This window comes from Diplotaxodon limnothrissa, linkage group LG14 (assembly GCF_057381915.1).
Source record: "Diplotaxodon limnothrissa isolate DT_005_m linkage group LG14, D_limnothrissa_male_GT1.1, whole genome shotgun sequence".
In the NCBI taxonomy this organism is placed as follows: Eukaryota; Metazoa; Chordata; class Actinopteri; order Cichliformes; family Cichlidae; genus Diplotaxodon; species Diplotaxodon limnothrissa.
Genome location: NC_140609.1, coordinates 34,738,276 through 34,765,673, shown reverse-complemented (window position 1 = coordinate 34,765,673; position 27,398 = coordinate 34,738,276). Strand labels below are relative to the sequence as shown.

The following is a 27,398-nucleotide window of genomic DNA, read 5'->3' as shown; positions in this document are numbered from 1 at the left end:
AAGTCTAGAAGCCTCGGTGGGAAAAAGTAAACAAAGCTGGGGCATAGAAGCAGAACCCAGTGGTATGTGTGGAGGGACAGTAACTGTGTGTGTATATGTAAGCATTTAAACACTGCAGAGAGTACAAGTAACAGTACTGTAGAAATTAATTTCACCAAAACAATAATGTGGCGCACAGTGTGACGTCAAAAAAGGCGCACACCTTTGACGCTGCGCTTTCTCCGTTTTTCTCGTCCACACGTATATGCAAAAATGGAGTTTTTGAAAATATCCACCCTGGCAGGCGTTTTTAGAAATCTCAGTTTTCAGTGACTGAAAACGCCGTTTACGTGTGGACGAAAGGTGCAAACGCATAGAAAAATCTGCGTTTTCAAAAATACCTGGGTACGTGTGGACGTAGCCTAAAATTCATCGTCATCGTTTTAGAAAGTCTCCATTTTGAAATGTCTGCGTTTTCAAAAGAGCGTTTTCAAACCGCTGCGTTTTTCCTTGAGGAAAACGCCGTCTCAGTGTGGACGGAAGGCCAAAACGGAGAGAAAACGATGCGCTTTCAAACGAAAACGCATTAGTGTGGACGTAGTCTGAGGCTACATCCCGGGTATTTTTGAAAACGCAGATTTTTCTATGTGTTTGCACCTTTCGTCCACACGTAAACGGCGTTTTTGGTCACTGAAAACACAGATTTTTAAAAACTCCTGCCAGGGTGGATATTTTTTGAAAACTCAGTTTTTGCGTTTACGTGTGGACGCAGCATCAAAGGTGTGCACATTTTTTGACGTCACACTGTGTGTCAGGTTATTGTTTCGGTGAATTGAATTTCTACAATGGCGGACGAAGACAAAATACTGTTACTGTTAATTTTACTTTCTGCAGTGTTTAAATGCTTACATATACACACACAGTTACTGTCCCTCCACACATAGGACTCAGTTCTGCTTCTATGCGCCATCTTTTTTTACTCTTTCCCACACAGGCTGACTTCTGATTGGCCAACATTTCTACACAGATAGGAATATAGCGCCACCTGCTGCTTTGGCATGTTCCTAGCAGCGTTTTCCTTCGTTTTTGGCTTTTACGTGTGGACGGGATTTTTAAAAAAATGAAAACGGAAAATCTCCGTTTTCAAAAATACCCATGTACGTGTGGGAGTAGCCTGAGATGCTCACTCACTCATTGCCAGGTGTACTAACTTTTACGGTCTTTTAAGATTTAGTATGCTAGTTAGGCTTCGACACACGGTTATTATGACGAATAAATATTACTGCTTTTTAATTACCAAGTAGCAATTTCTAAATTAATTTACAATAATGTATAAATAACCTTGTAAGATTTGCCAAAGTGTTATAGATTTTATTATTGTTTTGAGTTCCAGGTATTGCTCATATTTTAAGGTACTGGTAAGGCCCAAATGTTACTCAGGAAAACTAGGTAAGAATATCTGTTTATCACCACTTTATAAAAATCTAAAAACCTTTTCCATTTTGTGGCTCTTTTAATATTGCAGCTCTTTACCTGCAGACTGTTTGATACATAGTCAAGTCAAGTCAAGTCAAGTTTATTTATAGAGCACATTTAAAAACAACCAAGGCTGACCAAAGTGCTGTACAGTAAATACAGATAAAAATACAATAGAACACAATTTCGTAATAACACCTCGCTGATAAAAATAAAATAAAAATATATAAAACAAATAAATTAAACCTTTCTAAAAGCCAATGAAAAGAGGTGAGTTTTAAGAGCGGTTTTAAAAGTTTCTAGGCTTTTGGAGAGTCTGACGTGAGGAGGTAAACTGTTCCACAGTCTGGGTGCAGCCACAGCAAACGCCCTCTCTCCCTTTGTCTTTAATTTATACCTGGGAACATCTAAAAGCATCAGGTCGGCTGACCTCAAAGATCTCCTGGGGCGATAAGTACTAAGGAGTTCTGACAGGTAAGAAGGTGCAGTGCCATTTAAAACCTTAAAAGCCAGCAATAAGATTTTTAAATCAATCCTAAAGGCAACTGGGAGCCAGTGGAGAGAGCAGAGAACCGGAGTGATGTGGTCTCTTTTTTTTGAACCGGTCAACAGGCGAGCGGCAGCGTTCTGCACCAGTTGAAGGCGATGTAGACAGGAACGATCTAGGCCAGCATAGAGGGAATTGCAGTAGTCTAGCCGTGAAGTAATAAAAGCATGGACCACTCTTTCTAGATCGTTCCTGCAAAGGTAAGACTTGACTTTGGCTAAAATCCGCAAATGATAAAAAGATCCCTTAACTACAGAGCTAATTTGTTTATCAAGTTTAAAAGCATTGTCAAAAATAACACCAAGACTCTTAATGGAAGAAGTGCAATCGGAGGTTAGGGGTCCCAAAAAGTCAAGAGAGAAGTTGGGATCTTTAGGAAGCCCAAACACAATGACTTCAGTTTTGCTTTCATTAAGGTGTAAGAAGTTAAGAGTCATCCAAGTCTTAATGTCAGACAAGCAGGAGAGTAGCGGCTGCAAAGAAACATTACATAGGGATAAATGTGTGCAGACAGCAATCACAGCAGCCTCAAACTCTGGTAGCAAGAAAGGTCAAGCAGTCTCTAACTGTGCTTAAAACAAACAACAGAAAATCCTCATGGGACCCACAAACCAGCTACTATCTCCATTTCAGCAGTTTCTTTATATCCTTGCTTAACAGCTTACTCGCCAATCACATTTGTGTAGGGCAAACGTGTCACATCTATTCTCACACTGTTGTGTTACTTTGTCTGCAGTAGGTTTGCTTTTATTTCATAGCTCATAAAAGTTAGGGAAGAATAGCTTTGCAGCTTGCTGCAGGTGCCACTGCTGCACTAGATAAAGATTTAGCTCAACGAGATTGTTATCCCCCTGACACACACGCACACCTTCTCTGCAAAACAATCTGCAGAGAGAATGACAGACACGCATATCTATTGCAGTCCCTCTTCTAATAAAGGTTGTATCCCATTGTCAGCATGAAATAGAAAGTTTTATTTTGTCATGATGATACGGACGATAATGTTTATTATGCATTTAACGCACTGTATTAATTAGGTTTTGGGGGCTTTGCTTCCGCATCTTTAATAAGTTTGACTAATTCCTTTTTGGTTGCTGCTGCTATCACTGTGGTTATTGGTGTGGTGTTATTGTTGCTGATATTTTTATTTGATGCCGCCGGGTGTTACTAGGTGTAATACAATTCAGGACAAAGAAGTACAGACGTCTAGCACGCAGTCTTTTTTCATGTAAGGCACACCCACTCATGTTATTGCATTTAAAGGCTGCGCCAGCAGTGCTTGTTAACATTCCTCAGATAGTCATCAGCAGTATTTCTCTACTGGTTTTTACGCTTAATAAATTTGCACAATTATACATTCAAATTAGCTTCATTTCAGCCCCAAAGGCTTTAGATGACCATTTATAACTGACAGCTAAACAAAGGTGGGAACCTAAATGGGAAAATTAAATCACCTCCAAGAACGAAAGCCACTGTAAGCATGCTTAGTTAAGCCAATAACTTAATATTTATCACCAGGAGACTTATTCGTGCTGCAAAGGAAGAAGGACTGCTATTCTAGCAGATAACTAGAATCTGCTAGAATATATAGTATCTATTTGTTATATTATAACAAATAGATACTGACCAAAATCTGCTGATTGATATGATTCTTTCTTATAATATATAATAAACAAATCAAACAGATTAAAATTAGGAAGTTTTTTGTATTTTTCTCGTTAGATGTTAACCATTCTGGAAAATTGTGACCTGTTTCTGTCACAGGATTTTACTAAATTGTCACAGTTGACAGATTTTCACTTGCAAGCACCCACCGATAAAACACCTTCTTGTCAGGGCCCAGTTGGCTTTTTACAGAACTGTTTTTTCCGCCTGGAGCCACATTTTCTTGGAAAGTGTGCGTGAGGGTGAAACTGCTACAACAACAACAAACAGAAATATGCTTTTTCATTTGAAAGATAGTGCAGCACGGTGGCCGAGCGGGCTTTTATGACGCCTCTTCAGCCAGAGAAAAATGGCAAGCCCGGTGTGTATGCATGTGGGTGAGTTTGTGTGTATTCAAAAACCAAGCGATTCAGTTGATTTGCAATGAAGAAGCACGGCTTTAGGTGTATTAAGTTGGAGTTTCATTGTGAGGACGCTGTCAAAACGGAACGGGCAAAAAGCCTATAAAAGTTATTTACTGCCCTGTTATAGACTTACATACTGAAACCGGTGAGACGGCACAATATACAGTTTAATGCTAGAGTGATTATAAACTGCAAGTGAAATGCACCAACACAACCAAGGAACCACGGCCACGAGATATGCACTTTAAGCCATTCTAGACGATCTGAAACATAATAAATAATATAAATATTTGCATAGAATATGAAATGGTTTTACCCAAAATGTGTTTTAGCAGCAGTTGTAAGTCATAGAGGTGAACATGAGAGGTGCTCTTCTAATAAAAGCTGGCCTAAGTAATGATTATTTACAGGCTTTCTCTGCAGTAAACATAGATTAAAGAGGAAACTTAAAAAAAGTCTGATATCCAGCAGAATATTTTTATTAAGGGAAAGATGAATGATACATGATGTTTCCAAAGGGTTTAAAGTTGATATTCACATTTAAATCGGTTCTATGCTGTGGTGTGCTGGGGGAGCAGCACAGCAAAGAAGGACTCATCCAGGCTGGAGAAACTGATCAGGAAGGCTAGCTCTGTGGTCGGCATGAAGCTGGACACTCTGGTGACAGTGGCAGAGAAAAGGACATTAAAGAAACTGATGGACATTATGAACAATGCTGGGCATCCTCTGCACACGGCCATAAACAATCAGAAGAGTCTGTTCAGTGACAGGTTGCTTCTCCCCAAGACAAGAACTAACAGACTTAAAAACTCCTTTGTCCCACACGCCATCAAACTGTTTAACTCCTCTCTGGAGGGGAGAGGGAGGGGAAACAGGAGGACAAAGGAGGGGGGAACAACTAAGCTGTAGTGCCTCTTCACCTCACTGTACAATACCTTGTGCAATACTTTTTGTAAATAGTCAACAGTGCAATAGACTCAATACTTGAAATGTGCAATTCACTTGTATTTTTATTTTTTATTCCTATTTATTCTATTTATCCCCTTTGTATATTTTATTTATATTTGTCTCTGTATTTATGTGTGTGTGTGTGTGTGTGTGTGTGTGTGTGTGTGTGTGTGTATATATATATATATATATATATATATATATATATATATATATATATATATATATATATATATATATATATATATATATATATATATATATATATATAACAATTCTGTAACTGTAACTTCGGTCGTTGCTGTGCTTTTTGGAAGTCGAATTTCCCAGAGGAACCCACCCGAGGGATTAATAAAGTTCTATCTTATCTTCTAAAGATGTGTTTGAAAGGGGAAAATTTGAATTGGTACACTTCACAGTATTCAATTTGAGCTGGCCTTGGTGGCATTCTGGTCGGCCTCTGCAAATTAACCTCAGAGTAACACTTTTGATCTGCTTGATGTTTAGACTGGTAAAAGCAGGAGCATGGGAAATACAGCACATTGACATTCCTCTCCCTATCTGATAATGAAATTGCTTAGCGCTATTGCATCCTTTCAAGCATCACACTGTGCTCGCTCATATGGATTTAATCCTGTTGAGAGAGGCTGTTGCTGAGGGCATTCGGCACAATGCCAGTTTGAAAGTAATCCATTGAGTCTTAAATAAGATGGCCTCTTTCAAGTTTAACTGTCTGAATCAGCTTATTGGAAGATAATAATCAAAAGTGATCGGAAATCTTGAACATTTTAAATGTATTTTCCATTGCTTTGAATGTAATATGCATTAACTGACACAAGAAGTAATCACGCTCCTATTATATCTAAATCCTGTCAGATTTCAGGTAGCAGTCGCCTTCAAGGACAATTAAACTCAACAGTCATCGACTCAGAAATCCAGAGAAGAACAAACTTGGTATTTTTATCTTGCTTTCAGTCGCTTTCAAATATTAGATCATAATCTCAAAAGCCTGGAGTGCTGTGTATTTAATTGTCCTGTCTATTTAGCTGAACATGAAAAAAGTGTCGTTCTTGCTGTTGAGACGGTAGATAACACAACGACTTCAATACGACTGGAGGATTCTAACAGCTAAGAGATTATTTTTTTATATAACAGATCTGATGACCATCAAATGTCCTCTGTGCTTCTGGTGGAGTATTACTTGTAACCAAAGAGACTTGATTTATCTTACAGAGCTCCATCATGCTTTTAAACCCCATCTGGTGATGAATCATTTTGCAGGTTGCGAGATGATATTTTATATGTAAAGCACTTCCTACTTCAAATTTCCATCAAGCACCTGATTTTAGATGAAGGTTAAAGACTAAATAATAGGTTAAAATGTTCAATTTTGTTTTAATATAACCTGAAATTATTTCAAATTCCCCCAAATGTTATTTGAGTCAAAAAGAGTAGTTAAAAAAACACACAAGCTCAAGATTACTGAACAATAGATTCTCAAGGTGCCCTGTGGTATCTGGCATGAAAACCTTTGCAGCAGAGACCTTAAATCTGGGCAGATGCTAGCTTGAGCCACCACAATCAGACTTATTACAGTACATCCCCCAACTCCCTTACCAGTTCATGGTTTGTCTTTCCTCCTATTTTTAGTTGTCTTGACAAAATAATTTGGCTTACCTACTCATCCTCATCTGTTCCCTTCATGTTTAATATATGAGAGAGGGACAAGCTGTTATTCATTTATGTTTGAGTAATCACAACATTTTGCTGGAATGCTGTATGTTGTATGAGTAATTGATTATAGTATTAAACAGTAGAAGTTTCGAGATGTTGTGGTTTTGAAGTTACTGTACTTTGCAAAAGTCTTGAGCTACTCCTCATTTGTTTTATATGTTATTGGTTTCTGATTTTATGTTTTGAAGTCTGTTCTGTTTTTGTTCTGTTTTTTAGTGTTGTTACTATTAGGGCTGTTCAATATAACCATATATATCAGATGACGATATAAAAACGTCTATCGTTGCATTTTACGCTATCGTTTGTTTCGTGGTGTCGCAAAATGAACTGTTTATTGCAATATTTTTTCATTATTTTGATGGTCACTGTAGTGGCTATATTAATTTCTTAAAGTTCTCGCTCTCTCTTATATTTAATAAGAACACACTACACACACCACACTACAGACAGATAAGCGCTTGTTTTTATGCGTTGTCGTTATTTCCACATAAACCTTTCACAATAAAGCTCAAGATCCTGTTGAGACTTTTCAAAATAAACTGAATCACGTGAAAGATCTAGAGTATTTACAGATGAGAAGCAAAAAAGAGCCGCCAGGTGCTAAAAAATAAACCTTAGACTCAAACAGAACAGGCTTTTCCCCGCAGCACGCCGTGTAATAAATACTCACAAAGAAAACGGCGGCTGTTACAACCTATGTCTAAAAATGTATAGTTTCATGCATCGGTTAAAACACTCGACTCCAGGTACACGACGCCCAGCTGGAAACACTTCACGCAAGACGAGCTGCCCGAGATTCACAGAATTTACAGAAAATGTTACATTTTTGTGATTTATATCGTTATCGGACGATAGATGTCTTAATATCGGGATATGAGATTTTGGTCATATCGCACAGCCCTAGTTACTGTCACCATCTTTGTTATTTAAGCCAAAGGGGGCTGTATTTTAACAAGAGTGCTAAGTTATCAGCTAATGCTGGCAAGCTAGGTTAGAAAGCTACATCCATAAACATATACAAAGAGAGATTTCTGCTAATTACTTGTAACACAATAACACGATAATTTCATTCAATTATTTTCAAATTAAAACACAGTTTTCTTCTCTCGTTTCTTGACATTTACTACAGGGGCTAACTTAAAAAAAAAAATCAGCTCTAAAGCTTAACATGGGTTTCATTTGAAGCCCTTTTGAACAGCTGCAAAATTTGTGACTGTAGTGTAATCATAGTGCATTATTACAACAAGTAAAAGTTACATATTTACTCTACAAGATTTTAACATCCACATCATAAAGGGAAAATGAAAACACTGCAGGCTAAAGAGATTGCATCTTCCTTTTCAAGTCACTCATTCTGGTTGGGTTCGGAGCTGACAGGGTTATTTTTAGACAGTGAAAATATGCTATGATTAATGGTTCAAAACAAAGACTCCATCTCGAGAAAGTCTGTGTTCAGAGGACTGTAGCTGGGAAGCTGATAGTCATTCTGAGCTGACACCACTAAATTAGTGCTGTTATCATAGATGTATCATAGAGCCCAGCCCTTAGTTTATCACTGGACAGAATAACACCTTAAATCAACCTTAGAGGCATGTCATTTATGGCAGTGCTTCCTGTGCTCCACCAGTGGTGGGTGAAAGCTCATACACAGAAAATTCAGAAGCACCTTAATGGCACCTTTTTGAACTGCTCACCTGCAGTTCAACATAGACAGTAATTGACACAGTGTATCTCAGCTTTTCAGTTTCTGTCTGGAATAAAAGCGGAGTGACTCCTCCAGAGACCTTTTTTCCGGTCACAGAAGAGGTCACCAGTATGTAGAGACATACTTCAAAAATTTAAATGCATTGCCAATTGAACTTGTAGAGCTGTGCTGCTGCACTGTGTTATAACTCACCAAGATTTGACAATACTGGTGCATCAAAGCTCATATAAAAAGGCTCCGTTTTTGTCTGCCTTGCAAGACTATTGTTGAGTGCTTTATCTCATAGATCTGCTGCACTCATTTCGGTTCCGTGCAGTCACACATTGTTCATTGTCGCTGGCTTAAGAAATATTATTAAATGTGATTGCTCCATCTTCCACGTGTATTTTCAACTGTGTTCGACTTAAGCTGAATGATTCCATAATTTCCTGTGGGGCACATTTGTAGACCAAGCTTATTGTTAAAAAAGTGAATGCCTGCCAGATTACATTTTTGTGATATTTTCTTTCTAATAATTCTTTTTGAAATAGTCTGAAGACTCGGGTTCTATCTTTCAGTCAAACTGACGTCTGTCTGTATCACTGCTTTCTTATGATTTTCATTTCAGATTCAGAATGCAGATGATGTGTTGATTACTCCTTTGGAAAAATTTCGTAAGGAGCAAATCGGCGCTGCGAAGGTAAGAGACCACCTACATGTGCAATTAGTAGCTGAACAGCGCAGGATATTTCATGTATTCTGACATGCTCACCTCCTCTCCTAAGCCCCTTCATTTTCACTACAGTATGTAAATCATTAATTAAAAGTAAAATGTGACACTACCAAGAGAAGTGCCCTGCCCCTAATTAATGAGGCTAGTAGGGGGTATAAACAAATGTGTTGCTCTGCAATTGTGATCTTAAACGGTATTAACTCTTTTTAGTTTTCTATAGTAGTTAGTTTATATTCATTAAAACAAGACATATTGGACATTTACTATTTCTGTATCCAACTATGTTAATTAGCACAAACTACATTTGACAGATTCCCCGTTTTGAAAACCACATTAATAATACAATACTTTATCCCATGCCATATTTCACTTCATTTTAATATAAAAATAAACTTTTTTGTGCTGTGAAAAGGGCACTGCACGATAAAATTCTAGCTGCAAACTTTCAGCATCTAATATATTTCACCTTCACCCATTTTATAATCAGATTACTTTAAACCTGACACGTATAATGCAGTCCTCACTAACCTATTGCATACAGGCTTTTGATATCAGTAGGGGTGTTGCTTGAAGGCATCCTGGTTCCACAGTGGACATGTTGTTGAGGCTGAAGCTGACTGCAAAGAACAGTGTGGGTTTGTTGCCACAAGCCATGCTTTCATTCCTGGCCAACGCAAAGGCATAAAATGAAAGTACAGCAGCTTGTTTGTGGTTATTCCCTTGGTGAGATCACACATGAACAAGCTTGTAGAATGCAAGCCTTTGCACTGCTCTCTCACACAGTTTGCAAGTTCATTCCTAACTTTATATTGAACTATGAATCATTTGCACATCTTTACACAACCCTGACCCCTGTGATGGTCAACCTAGCCTCAAAGTTAGACTCGCACATTTTGATTTATTTCACATGACTTGACAGCCACTGGTCTGTAAAAGCAGTCACCTTACTGTACGTCCAAAATAATGGAACAATCTCTCTTCACAGCGCTGAGGTGTGAACATAAATCATCTCCTTCTTCTGTCCAGGCCAAATAACCGATGTCACTTCATGTCTTAGGCATCACATGTATCTACCATAATGAAAAAGCACATTTTGCTTCCATTTCTTTCTCTCACTTCCCCATCACAGTGTTCAGTGCAATTGCATTGACTGACTATGTTTATAAAATAGTTCCTTAAAAGCCACAGCCCCTGTCACTCCCACTGCTGCTTATTTCCTCCGACCACTTTCTCCTAATGGCTCTCTCCTCCTACGGCCTATCCCCCGCTAAACATTAGCCCAACTAGAGTGAGATAAAAGGCTGACATCATGAGTGGCTGAGCAACTTTCCACTGTTCCGAGAATCTGGAGAGATCTGCAGGCTGTCTGACCCTTCCAGTTACTGCATTTCATGTCTGAGAACATAAGGTGGACAAATTGGGAGCTCTTGCCTTATATGGGTGTGCTTCGAGTAATCCCAAAGAGGTTACGTACCACTGTATCAGCTTCTTAGGCACAAGCACAACACTTCCATAGCAGCAACTCACTAGCAGATTGACTGCAGCACTATAGGACATATTAGGCACGGTCTGCTTAGCACAAGGCTGATCCAAATGTTTGGAATGAACCCCCTCAAACTTCAGTGCAGTCTACTGTAAATACACATGCTTCCAGAACTCAAACAATCACATATTTTCACCGGAGCACCATATGCACTGGCTGCCAGACTGTGATGTAGAACTGAAATTGTTGTTACACTTCTTCTTTTTACTCTCAGGTATATGTTTCTGTTGCTTTCCCAGGTAACACAAACAATACTTTCAGAACTGAAATAAGAATCGAGAATGATCCTAGTTTCTGTTTATTTATACTGCTACAGTGACCACAGTTTACTTAATGGAGAGTAAATATGATGAACAGTTTGCTTTGTTCACCATGTTTAGTGTTCAACTTCTAAAACATCTGTAATATTCATTTGTGTTTAATGAATATTCATTAATATTTTATGATTTATTTATTTTTTCAAAAGTGGGCCTGAAGTGTCACATAGAGCTGATGTTAAATTAGTACTAGAAAGCTTTGTGCACATTTAGGGGGGCAATGTGTGTGTATTTAGTGGTTGTCAGACCTTGAAATTTAAATAGGCCCCAGGGACACTTTGTCAAGGAAATACCAGGGGGTGTCTGACTGTGGGTGGCATTCTTCCTGTCTGAAGTTTTGACACTATTATATTTCCTTCAAAGATCGTCTTCAACATTAGGGGCACTGTGGGGGTCCCACACTTACTGAGTGTGAGGAATTAGTGCAAATAGACCCAATTGGGATACAGATGGCCACCAATGATTTGCAAGGTCCTACTGTACAAAGCGTGGTTAGACATCAGATGATTCTTAACTAGATTAGATATGACTTTTCCATCTATGCTGCATAATCCTAAAATATGCTGCTGAGTCAAGGGATCAATTAAAGTGGCCTGGGGATACACCTGCCAGCTGTGGCCAAAACCTTTGCAATCACACAGATAGGAACAGTATATTTTTATACCTTCATTAACCTTGGAATTTTTCAATCAGTCACTAGATGTAGGTAAGTGCCTCTTTGCGTGCACATGACTGAGAACTTTTACTTGTATCCAATATACTTTAAATTGTATTAAAATACTGGAAAACAGGGCTGGCCCACAGACAGTATAAAAGATGATTATAGCTACAGTGATGTCAACTGCTGATTTCTAAAGTCCTGTTTTTGAGCCTGAAGATAAGCGTTTTCATCGTTAGCATCTCGGTTTCAAAGAACAGGATGTAACAAAGAGGAATGGACTGACTGTAAAGCTGCTTGCTCATTGGCTAATGACTCGTCAATCATAAGTAGTTAGCTAATCAGCATACCATAGACAAGTTTAAACATAGTGTGGCCAAGATTTACAAAGAAGTTCTACTGAGAGCATAAACTCATCAGATCAGTCTTCAGATCCCTTCTAGTGTAATGCAGTGTAGGATGACTTTGTGTAACGCCATAGAGTAGCCAATTATGAAGTGTTTTTTACACTAAAAAATAAATGACATTTCATTTAGAGAGTTTCAAAAAAGTTCAACTTATCCATAATTATATTAGGGATTTTTGAGCTATTTAAAAGCGAGAAATAACTAGATCCTTCCGTTAGCCATTGCTAGCAACAAGCCAACAATTAGCTTTCCGTAAAAGCATGGGTTATGGCAGTGGGAAAAGATGGTGCATTCTCCTGTCAGCTCATAGTTTTGGTCCTGTCTGCCTGATTTAATCTGGCTTGCTCACCTGGCACTGGATCCCAGAATTGACAATGGAATGTTCCATGCAGTACAATCCACGGAGGTGGACTTAACATGTTTTTATATTACAGACTAGACACTGTCTGGCCTTACAAGAGCCAAAGAAGACAAACTGCCTTTACTACCCTGCTCTTTTAGCTCTCATCGCAGCCCTGAAAATGTGAAGTGAGCATACCTCCCCCACCAGCAGAACTTTTGAAACACTTCATTTTGAAAAGAAAAAAAAACAAAAAACCCTGGGCAACATAGAGTTGTACACGTTTATGTGTCACTACTTCATTAACTATTCACAACAATCAATTAGTTGAAGCACAGACAAGCTGGTCGGGCGTCAGGAGCTGTCAAACACACAAACAGATTCACACTTTTACTGTGAAATAATTTGTTACACAGCAGCTGTCTGATCAGACAAGTCTGAATATTTTTATGTTAAAAGTCTGATCCATTTATTAAAGTTAAAAATATTTGTTTCAGTTTCCCCCTTAAATTCAAAGTCAGTAACAGCAGTTGTGGTTATGTGGTTATATTATTGCACAGATGTTAACCATAAAAAGTGGGACCTCTCAGAATATTAGTACTTATAAAAACATGGGAGCAGGCAGTCTGATAATGAACTAGTTAGGGTGTTATTATTGTCTTGTTAAACTTCACAGAAGAGATGTTTCCTCTCAAACATATAGTGTTATCGTTCTATCTGATTTATTTCAAGGGCCAGTTAATCCAAATTACCAAAGCAGAGTTGACAAGCTTCAAATATCATCATCATATCATTTCCCTCCACAGCCCACAAGAATTGTTTTTAAGTATTCTTGTAAGCCATTGTTTACTGCTTAAGATTACACTGACCATGATAGAGAACAGACTATAGAAAAGAGTAGCAAACTAATATGAGATAAACTGGTGCCATGCGTTGGTTTTCCTTCTCTCCTTAATTTTTCTGAGCCACCAGGTGCCCTTGAACCAAAGTGTGATAAAATATTTTTTATCATTTTCCAAAATTCTCAGGATGTTGAAGATCCCCTCCAGACTCCTTTGTTGATATTCACTTTGAATATTAATTTATGTCTGATATACTTTTTTTTCAAAAAAAAAAAAAAAAAATAAGATATGCAGACTCAGGTTTCCACATAGTCCCCTGGCTCTGCAAGAGTCCCCAGATCTGAATATCAGATAAGCCTGCACTTTTGTTACAGCTTGCCTGGTAAGGAAGCACATTTTGTAGCGGTTTAACTAGCAAATTTAATAAAACGTATTAAACAAGATAACGTGATTTTAATAGATGACAAAAATATAAAAATGATTGAATGTGAAAGGCAGTAGAATCTTTTGTATTGGATGCATTTGAGCGTGGATATAGTTTGTCTGAGTTGCACAAAAACAACATGAAGGAGCTAAAAAGAAAGTGAGAGGGTAAATATAGGGCAGCCAGGCGAGCTGACTACCAGCACCGGTTTTATAGCCTGCCCACCTAGGTATCTAAAACACATGCCGAGGAAAGGAATGTTGAGAGTAAAAACTAGGGGTCATCACAGCCTCGCACTTGTCATACTAGGACTGGACTGCAAAAGAATTTTAATGGCAGAAAGTCCTGTTTACTGGCAGAGAATTTCAGCACATCTGAGTTTCCCATTGTCAATAGAAGATTTTAAAAAGGACTTTGGGTTTGACACAAAGTTAAACTCCAGATTCCAACCAAGTAGAGGTTGCTCTGTTCTGGGAAACTGCATAATTAAACACCCCGAACTTACTGATGAGTATACTTTTTAATATTTATTGAAAATGTATATTATGATAGGCCGGGTACATCAAAAGCAAGAAAACTTCAAATAACAGTGACTGCAACTGATTGTTAAAGTTATAGCCAATATATTAGTTGTTGACAGATTAATTAATTATGCTTTGACCTTTTCACTACATTGTGCTTATAGACTGTGGTTGTGTTTGTTCGCTATACGAGAACGACACATCCCAGCTGTATTAACATAAAAATCCATTGTATAATCAATGAAGGAAGTGCTGTCCTAGATACTATGCATTGCATAAAAAGGTTAGCAGCCTGTCAGTTATTAGTGTCGTAGTGATTTATCAAAAAATGCACAAGGCGATAAGGTAAGAAGAACAAAACGAGCTTTGAAAACATTTCTCCTAAGAACTTGAGATGACAGCACCGCAGATGATGCAGAGACTCAAACTTTGTGGTGCAAAAACAACAAAACGCATGAATAATGCGATGCAGATTGAATACATTTCTTTTTGTTATTCTCGTATCTGTTCCATCACTTCCCACTGTGCCCTACCCAATAAAGCAGAAACACTATTAAAACAATCTTTCTGAAAGTAATTACTTTTTCTCCTGATCATCAGAATTTCACAAGGCAGTAGACCTTGAGAGGTCGGTCTTTACCTGTTTTAAGGCAGCAGCCGTTCGCTGTAAATATATAAGATATTGCCTTTCGCAAAAGAAGTATATTAAATCAGATTATGCGCAAACAGTGAAATCATCCCGAAAAAGAAGAAGGATGCCTACAAGCATAAAGAAAAATTTAACATGAAAGATGGCGCTGAGTGCAGCTGCTGTGATAGCTTTGTCCCAGCTCATTGATAAGAAAGGCAGTAAGAGTTTGGTAATATTTTGCCCTGTTATCCTGAAATAGATCAAATCATCTGAGACGGTTGGCTTTGTGAAATCAACTATGTTCTTCAGTCTGAAATATTTGTAGGAGGTAACATTATATAAACTAGCAAGGCCAGGCCTGCAGTGCTTGTTTATTCTTCATTATATCATTTTATATAGTGTGACAGTAAACACAGCTGAAAGTGTTTGTTACATTAATAACTTCTTAAAATGCTAATTTGTCTAGTTTCTTCAGATTTCGATGAAACAACACCAAACAACAATCTATGGCAGAAAAAAACAGTTTGGCATCAGCAGAGAAGATTTTGCCGAAAAGAGACGTTTTTCTTCCCGTAACCCACTTACTCAACTCTGCTGCTCAACCCACAAATGCAATTTCCTTACACATTTGGCAGCATTTAGGGGGGGAAAAAAAGCTTCCAACAGTACCCTGCGATAATACATGATTCCCAACATTTCTTTCAACCGTTGCATTGAATAGGGGTATTGGGCTGTGAGGGCTGTGAATTTCTTTTTTTTTTTCTTTCTTTTTTTTGCCTGTCCCGTTTGGCTCTTTTGCCATCAGAATTGTTGTCTAAAGGCAAAGAAAGATGCCCAACGGATTTACTTTACCAAATTGACCATCCCAGCCTTGCCGTAATGGTCCATTTGAGTCACCTTTTATTGTTTATTTTATTTTCACTTACTGAATATGGGACAGACTTGACTGGGGGAAAGAAGGGGAGAAAGAAAGAGGGAAAGAGAAACAGCTGAGAAGAGGGACGGGGGAGAAGGGCAAAAACCAAAAACCAACAGAATGAGCAGAAAAAGAAAAAAAAGAAGAAAAAAAGAAAAAAAATGCATATATCAATCACCTGGGTCACCTGCTGAGAAAGAAAAAAGAAAACAAGCAGAAGAGAACAAGAGTAATAGAATAAACAACATCACAATGATATATGGGAATATGACAGTAAATACTAAATGTTAAACATTATTGTGCAGCACATAAGATCAACAGAACACAGTGTGCTTTGAGGTAGGAGCCAAAAAGGGTGTAGTTTGTGGGTGTGATCACCCGTGTGTACACCTGTGAGCATGGATGCGTTTGTTTTTTGTTTTTTAAAAGGTTCCTTCATGTAATGATCTGCTAGAGGGTGTGGGGGGGCCACAGCCCCGTCCTCCAGGGCATGAAGCAGGTATGGAGGAGATCAAAACTCCAGACATCCAGAGGCCCCCAGAACACAAGAGACCAAGGAAGACCAACAGAGGGGCAGCCGCGCCACTGTCCCAGAAAGAGCTGAGGAGAGTCCCAGATGAGGGCTCACTCAGCAGCCGCGGAGCAGAAGCCAGGGGGGGTTGCAGTGACGCGCCCGTGAGCTCCGCCGGCAGCCAGCCGTGCCTGAGTGACCGAGCCCCAGGCCGGGAGGCCGGGGGCACCCCACCTCCGAAGTGGCCCGAGCGAGCCCCAGGCTCCAGGCCCCGATAAGCGGCCGCCAAGGAGTGAGCCGGTGTGTACCTGGACGCCCATCCCCGGACACAAAGAACCACCAACGCACCGATGTCTGAGGGAGTCCGCCACTGGCAGGGGAAGTGGTGGTAGGGGGAGATAGGCCTCCAAACCTTGGAGGGCCTAAGATGTCCCCAGAGAGGTGGCGCCTGACACCCAACCTGACATATAGACACAGAAATACAGGCACACACATATACACACATCCATTCCCACCCTCATGCTCTCATATGCACTTACTCCACACTCAACCAACGTGGAGACAGACAAAAAGAGACGCTGTACACACGATCACACTCCCCAAGCGTACTCTAAGCCCCGGGTCTAGGTACCCTTGCCCCTGGAGGGGGGGAACTGCACCCAGACCCAGGTGGTGTTACCCTTTTCCCTGCGGTGGGGGGAGGCAGACCGCCCCGACTCCGCAGCAGCAGGGAGGCCCCACACTCCAGACCGCAGTCGGACGGCCAACTCCTCCTCCTAGCCCCCCCGCTCCAGCAGGTCGCAGAGAATGGGGGTGAGAGAAGACTCCAAACCTCCCTCCACCCGCTCATTGTAGTGTTGATGCATGTGTGTTCTAAGGTGCATTTAAAACCCAGGAGGGCATGGAGCTACCTGCCAGAGAGCAGCAGGTAAGCGCATGGTCCCTCCTGCTGGCCCTCAATGTCTACGTGTATTTAACATTGAGAGGTGGGCAACGACGCCAGGGGTGGGGTGTACACCCTGATGGTACTTTGGATTCCGTGTATCGTGCCCACCCCCAAGATCCTATATGTATGTGTAATGGGAGCGTGAGTAATGTGAATGTCTAAGTTGTGGGATAAAATTGAGGCAGAGGCAGCCAGAAGGGGACAGGGGGGGGGTGGCCTCCTCTGCACCCTGGTGACACACCCCTACTCCAAGGTCCTGCATGTGTGGGTGGTTGTGGTGGAGCGGGAAGAGGGAGGCAGCTGGAGATGGGGAGGGAAGGAAGGGAGGGGCAAGTGACCCCTCCCTGGGGCCAGCTCCCCCGCTGACCCCAGTAGGCACCCCCATACTCCGCGACCCACCAGGGAAAGGGGGCCCAGGCCAATCCTGGGCTGTGAATTTCTAATGGTACTGGTACCAACTGCTAAATTTCTGGAATCAACACAAAGCTGACTGGAATCAAATTTATAACATATCAATTTTAACTGTGATTTTTTTAAAATATTCATTACTTAGATGCAAAACCCTGCTAAAGATACTGAATAACTTGCTTGTTATCTTAAAAGTAATTTGCGTGGCCTGAGAGAACTTCTTAGTCACAGACTTAGTCATGAGCCAAGCTGACCTATGATATAATCCAAAACAAATAATCATCAAATCTGTCATCTTATTAGGAAGTTCCAAATGTCCAAATGATTCAAGTTGTTTTTCCCTATTTCTTATCTCTAGATTAGGTGGTAAGATGGTAAGAGGAAAGCTTCGCTTGACCTTGATGGGAGAGATGCCTAAGGGATCCTTACAATACAGACCTACTGCATATTCAAGGAAAGCTTGTCAAAAGATTTTCTTTTCCAGAGTATAATAAGAAAAAGCTTTTTGGAGATATAAAGATACCAGCGTTTTTCTTGCTGCATCTTTATTCAGCCTTTAAAAGTTGGTCTGTGATATACCAAGAAAATCCCACTGTGAAATGGAAAGGCATGCATACTATATTGCGAACTCTTATCTTTATCACTTTAAAGCCAGAAAACAAAGGGACTGATGAATATTGTTTAGACTAAAGCTTTGCGTTTTGCCTCACACACGAAGGATATTTTCTCTGTTTTTTTTTAAACTGCAGAAGCAGATGTTGTAATTATTTCATACTAATTGGCCAACTTCTTGTCTTCTCAGCAGGTGGGATATCAGGTAAAGATGGAGACAATTATTTATTTATTTATTTATTTATGTGGACCACATCCAGCTCCTGTGTGGTGAAATCACACATCAAAATAACCCAGCTATTGCTATTTAATCACCATTCTGGACCCCTGGTCCAATTAGCCGCCTCTAGTGAGCTCATAGAGATTTGTTTTAAAGTTTTCCCTTTCATGTCACTGCTCAGAGAATCCGTTTAAAATGAACAAGCGAAGAGATATCCCGCATGTGATTCCTCGCTAGACATTGATGTTTGTGTTCTTCTAGGATGGACAGAAATGAGGAAGTGTAGTGTGATAGCTGGGGTTCTTTCCTCTGCATACACGTGCACAGAAACGTTCGACCTCCCTTGCCGCTTGCATCTGTTACCATGGCGATGAGAGGCGTAGAAATGATGGCCCTGAGGCTCGTTAGGGCCACTGTCAAAACTAGCGATGTGCAGCTAGTGTCCAAATATTCCTCCTGCAGTCTTCATATCTGTTCTCAGCATCCTTTCTATAGCAAACTGAGAAGTCCTGATGACCAAAAAAAAAGCCGCCTGCAGTTTTTCCTCATCGCTTTCCTCCCTGCAATGTTACATTAGCAATTAGCAAAGTTACCCATACTACAGCTGCCATCAAAGCGCTCTTAACAGCAACATTAGACTTTTCTAGTTAGAAATTCCACTACAGAGCAATCTGCATCAGAATATTCTCTTCCTGCATCTGATTTATTCATGAGAGCGAACAAAGCAATCAGATGAGGAAATCTCCCAAGTGATAGGTTCATGTGTGTTTTGTGCACCACAGAGTGTCGGGAAGTGCTTTGACTTTATTCATTCCCAGCTAGATGATTACTCTCCAACGCTGGCATTAGTTTGTGTTAGAAACTCCCACTTTGCATGTGCTTGAGGGTATACATATATATATATATCCACCCCAATGTCTTATGTCCCCACATGTTGGGCTTCAAAGCCTTTTCCTTGCACTGCAACTACCTTCTCTTGAAGACTTTTTGCAATTTAAATGCTCATATTCCACTCTGATTGCACAGACATATCCAGGGGCTGGGGGGTATGATCAACACATGGACAAACCAAGAAACACCTGGTGTTCTGCTAGGGTATCATTATGGTAGCACCAGTTTATACACGTCCTGCTTGGATCAAAACAAAGCAGTGCACTTTGGTGACTTAATCAGGCTGGCTATGCCTCACATATTCACTGTAACTCTGAGTCACTGCCTGCACTTTGTAAGTGTGAAAGAGTTAGGCCAGACAGACAGAGAGAGGTTTGTTTTTGGGTGGTTTTTTTTGTGAGGACTTTTCTGGTGTGCTCACACTGGTCAGCAGCGCTGGGAGATTCCTGCTGTGACTGTGGGGCTCAGCTAAACCTAAAGCTCTTAATTTAGTGTGATCTCCAGTGTGTGTGTGCATGTGCATCCGTGCGTTTGTGTGCATGTTTGTGTTTTCCCCAGGGCTTCTGCTGTATGCGTGCTCACAGAATAATGTCACATCACAGTGGCAGAGAAGACAGTCAGCTACCTTTTGTTCTCTAATAAAAAAAAAACCTTAAGGGAAATTTATTTCCTGTCAGCTGACATCATTTTTAATCATATATTTATTTTCTCATCCACCTGTGTATTTCTTTTTCTTTGTTTCAGGAAAGAGTGCTTATATACAACAGATTTTGTTTCCCCTCCCTCATTGCAGAAGAGATTATTTATGAGTAGACGTGATAAGAAAGATGAAAATGAGATGCTACTACATTAAATTATCTATTGATTTGATTTTATTCTTGTTGTATGTTGAAATGTTACCATGTCTTACTGTGAATTCCTCCACAGTTTTATTTCTGAGGTTTGCTGGGGCTGAACGCTGTTCTAGGTCATATCAGTAGCTAGCCGATTAGACTTGCTAAATTTCAGGGCCATGGGAATGAAAATAAACAAGAAGGATCTGGTTACAGTGGCCGTTTCCTCACACTTTCCCCAGCCCCCGCTTATTCTGCCTCTCCGCTCCTCTTTATGAATGTTTGCATTGCGAGATGAGCTTTAAGTAGGCAAAGCTTGGTTTAGAGGTCAGACTTGCAGATGAGGCATTTGAATGTCCTCACTGAGACAGGTTTTCACTGCTTGGGCATTTTGATTAAGTACTATAAAAAGGATCTTCTGGGGGGCAAAATGTTTAATTTCTTTGTTCGTGTACTTTATGGATCGGCATCTCACATGAAAAGCCCATTTCCTGCGCCTTCTTCAGAGTCTTCTGAAACATGCTGACTGAATTCTGGGACTTGTAACTGTTGAGACTGACTTGTGTCTGTCAGTGGATAGCAAAGCAGAACAAGAAAAGAGATGCTAACATCAACTGGTCAGCTATGTGACAGTGCCAGAAGCATTATGCTATGTGTGATTTACAGTGCTGTGGGTTTCACTGTGAAGTTATGTACCTGCCTGTGAATAACAGAATAACAGTGCATTATTCTCACATGACCCATCGATATGCCGACATTGTCTGCTCCTCTGTGCGTTTGTTATAAGCCACTTTCAAGACATGCAATAATCTAGTGTCAGAAATTTTTAATTACATGTGGCAAATGGCATGAGAAACTGTAGTTAGACCTCCACCTAGTGGCAATCCATTCCCACACCCCCAGATCGGGGAATAAGTGACACATTTCTGGTAATGTTTAAGCCTTTCATGTGTCTTGTGAACCTTTTTAGGAGGGGAAGAAAAAGTTCGATAAAGAAACAGAGAAATACTACTCTACACTTGAGAGACACCTCAGCTTGTCATCCAAAAAGAAGGAAGCATATCTGCAGGAGGTAAAAAGAAAAACAAATTTTCTCATCCTGCAAACGTGTCTTTGAATAATGCAGTTTTATGGTCAGCCGAGTGTCTTTGGAAAATAAGCTGTTTGTGTGCTTTGCTGTGCTCCTTACCCCTCTCTCTAACAACAGACTGTTTCCACGTGGTGATACAGACATTAACTCCTAGGTTGACGCTTGTCGTCGTTGTGGCACTAACCCTGGTTTGTTTGCTCGTTCTCAGGCTGACATGCAGATTGACAAGGAGAGACAACTCTTTTATGATGCGTCCCTTGAGTATGTCTTCAAAATACAAGAAGTGCAAGAAAAGAAGAAATTTGAGTTTGTCGAGCCAGTAAGTGAAGTGCCAGTTTTATATATTTCTCTGCTAAATTAGTTTTGCATTTTAAAGATGAAGGAGTACATTTTCATGCTTTGATATATTTTATTTGTAGTCAAAATACCACCAGATCTCTGTAACTACTACTACATTTCTTTTTTTTTTAATGTCTATCATCCTGGAGTGAAGGCAGGTGCATTTATACAACACTCACAGGAACATAACCACACTTGTATATCCCACGCATTTGTCATCTTCATCACAAATTCTTTGTAATGTAGTTGATCCATTTGGGGAAGCTTGTGGGTAAAATTAGATGAAGTATCGGCTGTCAAACAAAAGAAGACAGAGTGCTAGTGCAAATCAAAGGCTTTATGAAAGCCCCTGCTTTATAGATATGTAGAGTCGATTTTAACATCTTTAGTGCAGATGCTACCAGGAAACATTAAATTTGCTTCCTATTAAATGTCTGGGAATGTGAGATGGGTGCAAAGTAGCGGTTTCAGACGTCCTACTCCCATTTGTTTACATCCACTGGCAACTTACCCACAACCCTGGCCCAAAAATGTAAATCTCCGGGCCCCAGGTAGTGCTCAAAATATGACAAGGCTCAACCTTGTGTGTGATGAATCTGGGCAAAGAAAAGATGGTTCATCCTTGAACATTTGATATACCAAGCCTCAGCCCAGAAATCAAATCAGTGGTTGTGTCTGAAGGTTTTACTGAAAGCAACTCCATGTTTGTGGACCACACTTGTTCACGCAAGAGATGGCATCAGTTTGTTTCTCTGTAACAGTAGATCTTTATGCTTTATTTATGTGTGTATTTATTTATTAATATATTTAGATGTATCCACAATGGCCATGGATGTTTGTGTGTTCTACAAAAAACAAGATCAATATCTGTCTGCCATAAAAGCCGAAAACTTTTTTAAAATTTGGGGTTTTTTTTCCACTAATATACTTTTTTCAGTTTTCTGCTTGTCAGTACAAAAATGTTCAATAAATTATCGATTTAAAATTAATGAGACTCAAATTCCTTCAACATGAGATTTAAAAGTGAACATCAACAATGTAACAAAAAATTCTGACAAAATGATTGGTAGAATAGAAAACAATGTACATATCATTGAGATGACATTATCATAATAAGTGCATCGTTATCAAATAATAATAACAATAGAAAAACGTCCGGATTACTTATATATTATAGGTAGGATATTCTATTATATGCTATTATAAATGTTTTCGGTGTGTAGAATGGATGTTCTGTTTTACAAGATGCCTTTAAAAAAACACTTGCCCATGTAAATAGGCAATCAAGTTCTTGTAATGTTTATTAACTCGATAATTCACCAATAAATATTGTTCCATTCCAGCTCCTGGCCTTTCTTCAGGGTTTGTTTACATTCTACCATGAAGGATATGAGCTGGCTCACGAATTTGAGCCGTATAAACAGCAGCTCCAGTTCAACCTACAAAACGTAAGTCTCAACACCTCAGGGGTTGTACACAAAGGCAACCAGCCACGTAATCAGATTCTGCAGCTTATCACACCCTGATATAACAAGCGGAGTTTTCACAAATGGATAGCTGTGTGATTAAATGAAATTCTTTGCTGCGCCGAGGATCGATATTTTCAGTGTTGCATTGCAGGCAGTAACTGTAGGCCATTTTATGGTGTGTCAAAAAAGACTTGGGAGTAAAAGTCTAGTTGCTGCAGTGCCGCCTTGTTCCATCACTAAGTCCTCTCTACTTAGGTCCTGATGGTTCAAACATCTCTCTGACCCAATATGTCAGTTCTGTTGCCCTTACAGTTTCCACTCGGTAACCCTCTCTCGGATGCAAAGATTTCTGATGGTTACTGGATGAATGGAGGCTGCTTCACCACTCTCTGAGATATTAAATGGCCTGATATTGACCTTTATGACTCCAAATAAGAGGCTGACATCTTCAAGATCGTGTTCTAATTTTAAATGACCTAAAAAGTATTATTTAAAAAGTCTAATGATAGTTTTTATTTATTTGTTCTTTGAGAAAAAATAGATGTGTTTTTATTTTGAGAGATCAGAGATAACACAATGATAACATAACCCTAAATTTCCCACACAGACACGAAACAACTTTGTGAGCACCAAGCAGGAAGTGGAGAAGCTGATGAAGAGGATAAGGTCGGCAGATCAGGACTATAAACCACCCGGGCAGTGGACGATGGAAGGCTTCTTGTATGTCCAGGAGAAACGTGAGTCTTCCTAGCTGTGCTCCCAGCCATCCAGGCCATCTCACTCCCCTTCACTTTCAAGTGAATGGTTTTACATCCATCACCATAAACATGTCTCGAGTTCTCCCAGGCCTCTGCCGAAGAGATCCACTCACACAGAACTCATAATTCATCCTGTTTACGGATTCACTTTGATGTGCTCTCAAATGGGGGAGTTACCACAAATGGTAGATTATTATCAGCAGCAATAAACAACTTTTGATTTATCACACTAAAATTGCAAATTGATTTTCAGAAGTCTTTCCAGAAGCCTGTGATTCAGTGAAAAATTATTTTGCCTCAACTAGTGTTTTCTTCTGCATTTGTTCTGTCCTAGGTCCTCTGGGATGCACTTGGACACGTCACTACTGCACTTATGAGAAAAGCAGCAAAACATTCACCATGAGCAACACTGAAAACAAGTCAGCTGGGAAACAGGTACTTTACATTCACTTTATTTTGTTTAGTTTAACATTTGCACGATAAAAAGCTAAGAAAAGAAGGAGCAGAGTGTAATCTGTGTGAAAAAAAGAGGCTTAAAGGCATGGTTTGTCCCGGGAGGAGAAAACGGAAAATGCCAGATTGACAAAACTGCAAATTAGGCGTAGAAGACAAAAGACTCGTTACGTCAAGGCAAACAAACATGTTTTATTTTTAAATAACAAAATGAACAAACAACACCGCAGGGGAATTCAAGGAATGAAAATAGTCCGTTAAACTAAACAGTTATAGTATCTTGCTTTCTAAGTGATCTGATGAATGTTTACTTCCTTTGTAGGAATTTATCGCTATGACTTAATGACACTTCATGTAGATCAAATGATAACTGATAATTATTTCACATTTTATGTATTAGATGAAAAAAAGCTTCCAATCAATCCTTTTTTTGTATGTAGTAATTGGATGATGATATGGAGTAACTTCCACAGGGAATACTGCTTAGCGCTGCTGCGTCAGGTGCAAACCGACTGAAAATGTCAGCATGGTTTTGAAGTGTTTAGCTATCGCAGTTTAACCTTTTGTTATTTTTCACAAAAAAGTATTTGTAGAAATACAGGTTCCAGTGACGATAACAAAAAATATGTGCACTTCAGTGCCACACAGATTAAAAAATTATGAAAACATACTTTTAAAGAACTCCAGTAAACTTCAAGGGAGAAATTATATAAAAAAAATATCCACATAACTGTGAGTTTCCATGCATTTTTCTGCACATGTTACAGATATGGCTACATTCTGATTTACTAATGATCTCGGTTTCTTTTTATTTTTAAATAAAATCGAATAAAACACAGAAACCCACACACAGATGGAGAGGGAGAATATAAAGCCCAAAGCCAATGCAGGTGCAGGCGTATTTTTATCCACATATCTGGTTTGTTGCAGTTGGCTACAGTCAGTCTTACTGGCGTGCACAGGGGAGGATGTGCTGTATGTGAGATATGGCTAATTCTCAGAAAGAAAGAACAAAATCCGTTCAGGAGGTAATTGAATTGATACTTTCAGCTGACACTGAAGGCCTCTAATGGGAAATGAAAAACAAGGTCAATGATATAATGTAATTTTAAAACTATATTTTCGCGTGTTTAAAATCAAGATAATTGAAATAAAAGCTCTGCTTCTTGATAAGTGGATGATATGAATGCGTGCAATCAAGTAGCTTTGTTTGGGCTGACAGCCCAAATCAATTTTTAGGCATATGAAGATTGCATTGAGCTTGAGTTTAGAAAGTCTGAACCACCAAAAAGAAAAAACTAGCCAAACAAAAAGAAGAAGAATTTTGCAAATCCAAACCACAATGGTAAATGTTCTGTTTTTGTTGTTGTCGATGATTACGTTTTTTTTCATTCGTTTTTCTCTTTTTTCTGTATTTCCAATCATATTTTCACAAAAGCACTGGACGCTCCGGATACATAAATCTTCTGGTTTCAAAGTACCTTCTGTGTCTCTCACAACAAACACACAGCATACATATTAGTCATTTCAGACTTGCAGAGCCGTGCATTTGCAATTGTAAATATATTCATTTTCATTCCATAATCATTTTTCATTGTATTTTTAACTAATTAATGACGAGTGTGTTTATTTTTAGAATGGTCTTGTCGTAAATCAGCCAGAGGTGTTCAAGCTCAAGTCCTGCATTCGGAGAAAAACGGACTCCATCGACAAGCGTTTCTGCTTTGATGTTGAAGTGGCAGAGAGGTCTGTGATGTGTATCCCTGAAAATGTCTAATAGCTTTCATAGGCTGAAAACACATGCAGAATGTATTATGTATTGCCTTAATCACCACCGAGAGCCAAAAAGAAAAAAGAAAGTCATTGCACATCACCTGCTGAATACTCATATTAGTAAGATAGCAGTTGCACACACTTTTTTCTTGTTAAAACTAACTTAATATAAGAACGTCGAACTGCACGTGACATTTTGTGCTATGTTGAACTCACCAATACTGGAAATTAACCCAGATTCCCCCTGGAGTACACAACGTTTGAACATGCGAGAGCTGTTCAGGTTTGATTAACATCTTCAAAGACTCGGTTTAACAGTGTTAGACGTAATCAGCTCTGTTTGTGTCCTGCATGTTTCTCGAGTCCTCTCCCCCCGCTCCGTTTGCTGTATGTCTACATTATCATTATTTTTTTTTCTATTTTTGAACCCATCCCATCTTTTCTCTGTGTTCATGTCAATGTAGAAATGACATCTGTCGTGGAACTCTTTTCAGGCCGCTTCAGTTTTTCTGTAAAGTCCGGTATGTGAACTGACCAGTGCTGCCCTTTCAGTGCAGTTGCATGTGCTGCATGTGTCCTAATCATGTTGTTCACTCAATATTAAATCCAAACCTAATGAAATCCTGCTGCTTTCTTAGCACTTCACAAAATCTGACTTGGTCACTTGGTCAAGACACATTCTTAAATTATTTCTTCTTGTCTGCAATTACTCAAGTAACACACAATATTGAACTTAGAATTAATTCCTATTTTTTTCCCTTTCTTTTCAAAACCTTTGGCCATGTGGGAACATTCATAGTTGATTTGTTTTTAATGTTTCACGGGGAAATAGGATTACATATTGGGCAATGATCAGAAACCTTTAAGTAGCTGTCAGCTGATTAACACTGGCTCAATTGACCAAGCCATCCATTCTGAATGCTTGATATCAGTTCTTTATAGTGATTTGTACCCCAGAATAGAGTTAGCACATCACTGTGTGTTAATGTTGCACTGCAGCAGCATTGCTCACGCTCGGTGAGTGTTGCTGAGCATGGACAATAACTGCAATTTATTTGCAGGACAACTCATTTATCATTAACTGCGCTGCCCCAAGGTGCGTGTTCTAACCACAAGGACAATGTGGGCCAAGCTCCAGTCAGCTTCAAGCTCATCCATTAATCCCCATTATAATGAACATGCTGTTGCCCAAGTTTAATCAGGCCAGCCATCTCGGAACCTCATTTTTAACGGGTTGATTCACCCGAATTAGTAAAGAGGTATCCAGCTATGCGGATACTTTTATTTGCCCAGATTCTGAGATAGCCATCTCTGAAACATCCTCTG

At 39.5% G+C, this 27,398-nt stretch overlaps 1 protein-coding gene across 2 annotated transcripts in view; it reads left to right on the top strand.

Moving 5' to 3' along the window:
- Nucleotides 1–27,398, top strand: part of arhgap42b (Rho GTPase activating protein 42b) — an 80,529-nt gene that overhangs the window by 37,651 nt on the left and 15,480 nt on the right. The window contains exons 4-11 of one of the 2 annotated variants that reach the window (XM_085370980.1): nt 9,066–9,137; nt 21,161–21,262; nt 21,489–21,599; nt 22,963–23,067; nt 23,696–23,825; nt 24,181–24,281; nt 25,936–26,045; nt 26,537–26,593. In XM_085370980.1, the coding sequence (XP_085227106.1) occupies nt 9,066–9,137; nt 21,161–21,262; nt 21,489–21,599; nt 22,963–23,067; nt 23,696–23,825; nt 24,181–24,281; nt 25,936–26,045; nt 26,537–26,593 (788 nt within the window). The remainder of the gene's footprint in view (nt 1–9,065; nt 9,138–21,160; nt 21,263–21,488; nt 21,600–22,962; nt 23,068–23,695; nt 23,826–24,180; nt 24,282–25,935; nt 26,046–26,536; nt 26,594–27,398) is intronic. The other variant, XM_085370982.1, reaches the window with a different exon arrangement.